Raw genomic sequence first — 7,355 nt, forward strand, 5'->3', positions numbered from 1 at the left:
GTAAGCCTCATCATTTGGCCCTTCGGCCCTAGCCCGCCCTATCCTCTAAGGCCGAAGCCCTACCTGGCCCTCCATTAGGGCGGGCCGGCCCTAGCCCTTCTCAAATAGGGTAGGGCAAGGGTCAAACAAATGAATCTTGGTCCTATCCTACGGCCCTACCCTATTGAGCCATTTAGGGTCGAGTTCGGCTCGGCACTAAAAACCCGCCCTTTAGGCCCTAAAAATTTCTTATTTTTTCTATTGTTTTAATATGTCTCTTATTTTTTATTTTTTAGATGTAATACAACTAATCTTCTTTATTTGTAATTGATTTTCTAGTTTTATTTCTTTGATTTTCTTTTGCTTCGTTGAATAACGATTATATTTTGATGATTTAGATTTTAAAGAAATAGTTCATGAGATATATGAGTATAATCTCTTAGATTAATATTTATATATAGATGTCCTAAGTTAAGCATAATATATATATGCATGTACGTTAAATATGACTACAAAATATGGTGTATTACATATAAATAATATAATCATTGTGGATTGACCTAAATTGTAAGAAAAAAAATGAACTAGCCATCTCGGCCCTATTTAGCCTTATTTAAAGGGTCGACCCTACCCGGCCCTTTTAACCCTAACGAAATGGACCGCTAGACCGGGTAAGAGCTTGCATATTCAAGCCTCAGCCCTACCTTATTTGGCCCTAAATTTTGTTGATTTCACTGAGCCCTACCTAACCTTACCCTAAACCCAAAATTTTAAGGTAAAGCCGGCCCTAACCCATGATGACCCCTAACCCGGAGTATGGATGTTATAACCTCTCCGGTGCAAAATTGTAACATTTCTATTCCTATCAATAATAATTGAGTCACCTAGTTAGACTAGGACCACTAGGTGCTCTTCCTTTCAAAAAAAAAAAACTGGATGTTTTTGGTAAGAATAAAAATAAAAACCAAGAAAACTTTTTCTCGACAAAAAAATATAAGAAATTAATTCGGGCTCTCAAAATCGCTCGAGTTTTTTCCTCTCAAAACAGGTCTCTCTCTCTCTCTCAACCATCTTTTGGGTCTTCCCTTGGGTCCGATCGGATATTGCAGCTTCTGCTCTTCGCTAGTCATCGTCAACTAGAATTGCCAAGATGGCTTATGAATTGACTGAGCAAAAAAGTAAGCTCTCTCTTCATTTTTCCTCGAATCAGAAACCAATCTTATAGCTCATAATTAAGCTTGAGTTCACATTGGCAGAGGTTGGGTTGGGTCTTCTTGGGTTTGGCATCTTATTCACGTTTCTGGGTGTGGTGCTATTCTTCGACCGAGGTTTGCTTGCTCTTGGGAATGTAAGTGCTTACCGTTTTAGTTTCTAGTTTGTAAAATGTTGAGGTTTATGTGTTTTAGTTTGCTTATGTTTTGTGGCGATGAAACAGATATTTTGGTTAAGTGGGGTGGCCCTGTTACTTGGTTGGCGTTCAACAGTTAATGTCTTCACTAGCAGAGCAAACGTAAAGGTATGACAAAATCAGGAACTCAGATTGAAGTCATATTAGAATTGTTCGTTTCCATTATGTTTCTTTTTTGTTAATAATTATGTTCTTTTATATACATGCTGTATCTCTTTCGCAAAGAGCTACTTTTGAAAGTGAAAGCAAATAGAATAACAGCACATAATTAAAGATATCAGGGGTACTATGTGACAAGAACATAAGCTGCCTAAACTATTAAAGATATCAAAGGCACAGCAGCATCAAGAGTACACAACTTTTCCCAGAGTTATGCAGACATATTTTCGTAGGAAACCCATCAATTTTCCTAGCCGTACATTGCTAACAAACTACGAGCATCAAGTAAGGAAGAAGTAGGAAGCATGACTTGATGTTCCACATTCACTCGATTTTTTTAGGCCGAAAGTGAAGTAGATAGGCCAGCATTCTTGGCAATAGCTATTCAACATATTAAATCAGTGCTTTGTCTTATTTATTTTTTCTTTTTTTCCGTCTGCCACATCTTGACAGATTTTCTGTTAGATACCAAAAGATGAAGCTATAACAGTACAAAACTGTATGTGCTGTTTATTACAACTTGGGGACCTTTAATAGTTTACAAGTATCCACAATTGTGGAAGCAAGCTTGACATGTTTCAGCTGTGAGCTTTCTTCAGTTGCATTACCAATGCAAAGCTAAGATTGGAAATAGGATCAGTGCGTTTTAAATATGTTTCGAGGGATATATTCTTTCATATTTTAATAATATGTTGAGGTTTATTTCCAGTATAAGTCACTAATGAGATTCAAAAGCTACCTCATTATGCATGCTTTGAATATTAAAGATCTGGATATATAGCTCCATTCTTTTGTATAATGTAATTGCATTCTATAAATATACAACTTATGTTAAATTTCTTTATTCATGCAGGGTTCTGCATCTTTTCTGATTGGTCTCTTTTTCCTTTTCGTTCGGTGGCCAATCCTTGGCATAGTCTTGGAACTATATGGTTGTCTCGTTCTGTTCGGGTGCGTTTCTCATATCAACATCATGCTTCAAGTTTATAATATGTTCTAGGGACAATGAATCTTTAGAGACTCAATAGCAATCTTGTGGTAGCATTGGTACAAACACAATTGAAATGTAGAGGTTATGATAAAATGAGAGTTATTAGTAGTAGAGTTGTAAGCTTTAGCGGTTGACACATACAAGTTGTAAACTCTCTCTCTCTCTCTCTCTCTCTCTCTCTCTCTCTCTCTCTCTCTCTCTCTCTCTCTCTCTCTCTCTCTCTCTCTCCACATGCACACACATAAATATCCTTGCTCATAAATATTATCCCACTTATAGAATCACAGTTATTCTTCTTTATAAGATTCATTTGATTTGGAGTTTTAAGGAGTGATTATTATGATCTATGTCTGTGGTCCATGTGGGTTACTGGATTAATTTGAATGAATTAGAGTAGACTTATCTTTGGGGTAGGGAAATAACAGTTTCAAATATGAGGAAGCTTTCAATTTGAATGGTCTCACCATTGTGCAGTTTTAGTGTATACTAATAATGTTTCGAGGGGACAGGACCTTGTAGATTTGAAACAACAATATGGATGGAGCATCCTTCCCCTTGACAAAATTAAAAAACTGTTAGGATTGGGAGCCTTTCTCAGGGGAGGGATTTAAATTCATAGCTGAAGCTATAAAAGATCCAATTCGTGGAGTAAGGTGGAGTATGGGAATTGTGTTAGAAAAAGTATAGGTTGGAGCAAAATTATAAAAGATCCGGATATTTAGGAGTGAAGGCTTGAACGCTGAAAGATTTCTAGAGAGAATTCTCTTAGGATCCGAATAGATAAATAAGTCGGTAGAGAGAATTTCTGGAGGCAACGATTAAAATTGGTATGGTGACGGGTGAGAGAAGAGGAAAGCAACACTAGATTCCCTTAGAGTTCCGGATGGGAGTTTAGGGTTTAGGGTTTAGTGATTGTAGTGATTTCTGTGGAAAGGATCTTTCACTTTCAGTGTTTAGGAGTGAGTGAGTGAGTATGGGTTCCAGGAAAATGGGTGGGCTTGAAAGTGATGTGTAGAGGGTCAAGTCAAACTCCTTGAAAGGAAATATCTAAGATGCATCATGCTTTATTGATTTCCGCATACTTGTGTGGAAGCGTAGGATGAGATTTTGACAGAGGCAGTGTTAAAATCCTAGTGTTTGATTGGTCAGATTACCATGTTGTTACTGTAGCTATATGGAACAGGCTCATTTCACCATGGGTTGGAACCTAGGGATAAGAAGCGAACTGAATGACTTTGAGGTGGAGAAGTTACTTCCCTACTGTATTTGGACAGGGGTCATTTGGTACCAACTAGACTAGATTCAAGAAGGTGCAGGCTGGAATCTTCTGGGGTTTTCCCGTCGCTGCCGCCCTCAAATTCTATTGAAATTGCTGACAGTTAGACATCCTTAAACTTTGAGAATGCAGATAAATATATCCTTAAACTTTGAAGTATTGAACAGTTCTTTTATTCGAATCACCCAGGTAACTGCTAGCCCATATCAGCCCCCTAACACCTTGGGGTTCTTCAGCCTTCCACTTACAGATGCAGCTAATGATTATCGTATTTAACCCAACCCCAAATAAGTTTAGCAACAAGTCTTAAGATACAGGGCGGTGCACAAATACATGATCACAGATGTCATTAATGGCTTTACATATAATGTATTACTGAATTGACAGTTAGTGTGGTCTTCTCTTTTGGACGCTATCACTGTTGTTGTCCCGGCCACTAGACAGAAGCACATATGTAGTCTTTTTCTTTTTACCTTTGCAGGAACTTCGTTTTCCATAAAGAATGATAAGGACGAAACACTAACCTGCAATATCACGATAACATTTCAGTATCAGTGGACTAAAATTATTCGGACTTCTCCAGCACCCAACTTCCTGTATCCTCTCTATTGGTGTATAAACTAAACCCATCTCATACCTGTGACAGTCTGATTAACCATCCCAACTTCCTCCTCCCTGAATTCCTTCTGAAATTAAATTCCCAGCTCACCTGGCAATTGTCATCCATCCGTATAAGAAATTGTACAATTTTCTTATTGTGGCCTCAAGATAAGTTGTACAAGTTTACCACTTTGAAGATAAAAATTTGAATTAACTGCATGCCCTTATATCTCTTGTCAGTATCAGTGTATTAATTTTTTTTTTTCTCTTGTAGTGGTTTTTGGCCAACTGTAAAGGTGTTCCTCTGTGAAGTTCCAATTTTGGGATGGGTTATACAATATTTGTTCTGGTGAGTAGAGTTTTGTATCTTTGTTATGGTCTATGCTTCAAAGCTTTCTTGTTTTGATGTATGATCTAATTTTGGACCTCATCATGTAATGGAAATTATCTAGCTTCATTGGCTCACAGCTAAATTGTTTACGTATAATTTTATCCTCATTGTTTTTCTTATTATTTTGCAGAGGAAGATCAATGCGTAGTCAAGTCTGCCTCGTGTGTTCGTCATAAAAATTCCCTGTGTGCGCATTGTAAAGACTTTGACCAATGAAAACATTTCACTTGTTTTAGGGTATGCGTGGTTGGGGTATAGGTTATTGTGGAAAATGTTGTGGCAAAAGACGTATTGTCAGAATTGGTATGGAAGAAGGTACAGTAGGGTTTTCATATCACATGCTTTGCTTCTTAGGAGAGAATAGGTCCTGAAATTTTGTTAGGCAACCAGATTGTGAAAGTGAAAAAGTTTTGTTTGTTTTTTTCTTAGAAAGCTAATGCTATCTGTTCATATGGAATATATAAGCTCTTGTGATATATACTTTTTGATGGTTGAGCACTTAATCGTGTAGAAGAAAACCGTGCTCCGATTAAGCTGTTTCTCTTACTTGAATTCAGACGTTGCTCTCAGTACTTTGAACTCGAATAACCTGTAGTTGTAGTTTCAATTTTAGCAACGATGTTCTTATAGTTGCTAGGCAGGGCTGTTCCCTGGGCATGTACAGTACATCTGATGTGTGTATCCCTGTCACCTTGCACCTGGTGTGTTTGTGTGCCATGCATGATGAGATGCTCAGATTCCTCTTGAGGGATGTGTCTGCAACAGAAGCCCTCGAGCCTTCTTTGCACCGCCTTCCTCATACAAGTTGTCTGCATATTTGTTCTGGGGCCATTAGTGGTGAATTTTGGTGGTTTTGGTACATTTGGATTTGGTGCATCCAACCGGAAACTCTTCTCAGGTGCTTTCTAAGTGATCTTGTGCAGCTTCTACTAGTTTATGCATGAAGGAGATGAATGCTCAAAATATGGGAAATAAAGTTGAAATCCTTATCTTCTTAAGATCATAATGGCTACAATAACGCTCTGTGTTCTTTGGAAATTGGTCGTTGCTCCAGAATGGAAATCATTCGGTTGTGGCATCTCTAATGTCTGTCTATCTTCTTGGTAGTACATGAGAAAAAAAAAGAGTAAAAAAACTTTGGGATGTGTAATTGTGTACTAGTAATTGGTGTTCAGTAAAAATTTGAGTAAAAACCTAAAATAGTACCTGAACTATTGCGAAAGGTACTTTTTGGTACCTACGATTTTTTTTTTACTTGAAATGGTACCTCAAGTATTGCTCTGTTACCTAATATGATACATCCATTAGTTTTTTCGTTAAGATCGCTTACGTGAATGGTATAAATACCCAAAATGGTACATAAGCTATTGCGAAATAGGTTTTTCGATACCTATATTTTTTTTTTACCGCAAATGACACCCCACAATATCTGATTATATATGATCGATAGGTAAACCGTAAAGTCGTAAACATGATAAACATATTATCACTATAATTCATAAATATATTATATTTTTCTTTATAAACATAATATTTATATTTCTCTTACGAGTAATTTGATTATAAATAATTATAAATATATTACGTCATTACTACATATTGGACTTTCTTTATAAATAGACCTATTTTTATGTAAGAAAATATTTATGGAAAAAATGCTAATAATATGTTTATGAGTTTAATTTACATATATATATGTAGATCAAAAAGTAATATAGAATTTTTATTTAGAGTAAAAAAGTTTATAGGCACCAAAAAGTGTCTTTCGTAGTAGATTAGGTATCATTTTGATTAGAGGAAATTTTTCAAATGGTGCCTCAAGTTAAGCCCATTCATCATTTTGACATCTCAATTTTGAAAACTATGATAACGGTATCTCAACACTTAAACCCAATCAAATATTAGTTCCCTCCGTGATTGACACGATTAACTTGGACTTTATCTATGGCCAAAATTGTTTTTTCATGTTTTCTCTCCCCAAATCTTTTCCCTCCAGAATAATGTCTTTTTTCCCATTAGTATCAGAATTTGTAGTGAGCTATGTGTTGGTTGCATACAAAAATTAGAGACATCTAGAAATTATAATACATCATTGGCTATCCATCATTAAAAGCAGCTTTTGCAACCCACCAGTAAGCAAAAGAATCAACATTGATTAAAATGCATTTTGTATTAAGTACAGAAATTCATGAAACATATATATTTAATAGAACAATCAAAGATAACTAGGTAATAGGACTTACATTCATAGTTGATATCCTTAGGTCGAGAAACTCTATTCAACTAATAAGGTTTGTAGAGGGAAAACATGAAAAGACAATTTTTCCCATGGACAACTCAACGGTGTCAATCACGAAGGAAACTAATGTTTGGTTGGGTTTAAATATTGAGATACCATTATCATAGTTTTCAAGATTGAGATGTCAAAATGATGAATAAACTTAACTTGGGGCACCATTTGAAATTTTTTTATACCATTCAAATATACGCTTCGTAGGCGATCTTAACCGAAAAACTAACAGAGGTACCATATCAGGTAACGGAGCAATAC

The 7,355-nt window shown here is 36.2% G+C and overlaps 1 protein-coding gene across 1 annotated transcript; it reads left to right on the top strand.

Annotated features, from left to right (window-relative positions):
• Nucleotides 1–1,001: 1,001 nt before the first annotated feature.
• Nucleotides 1,002–5,257, top strand: LOC101290751 (vesicle transport protein GOT1B-like). The gene is made up of 6 exons (XM_004296663.1): nt 1,002–1,157; nt 1,236–1,327; nt 1,415–1,495; nt 2,400–2,497; nt 4,688–4,762; nt 4,935–5,257. Coding segments are annotated over exons 1-6 (375 nt in total). The 5' UTR covers nt 1,002–1,129; the 3' UTR covers nt 4,936–5,257.
• Nucleotides 5,258–7,355: the final 2,098 nt, after the last annotated feature.

Source organism: Fragaria vesca, linkage group LG4 (genome assembly GCF_000184155.1).
Source record: "Fragaria vesca subsp. vesca linkage group LG4, FraVesHawaii_1.0, whole genome shotgun sequence".
Classification (NCBI taxonomy): Eukaryota; Viridiplantae; Streptophyta; class Magnoliopsida; order Rosales; family Rosaceae; genus Fragaria; species Fragaria vesca.

Excerpts from the sequence above, each read along its gene's own strand:
- LOC101290751 (XM_004296663.1), top strand. The coding sequence starts at position 1,130 with ATGGCTTATGAATTGACTGAGCAAAAAA. Across the intron at positions 1,496-2,399 it reads CTAGCAGAGCAAACGTAAAG|GGTTCTGCATCTTTTCTGAT; the intron begins GTATGACAAAAT and ends TTATTCATGCAG. Across the intron at positions 2,498-4,687 it reads GGTTGTCTCGTTCTGTTCGG|TGGTTTTTGGCCAACTGTAA; the intron begins GTGCGTTTCTCA and ends TTTCTCTTGTAG.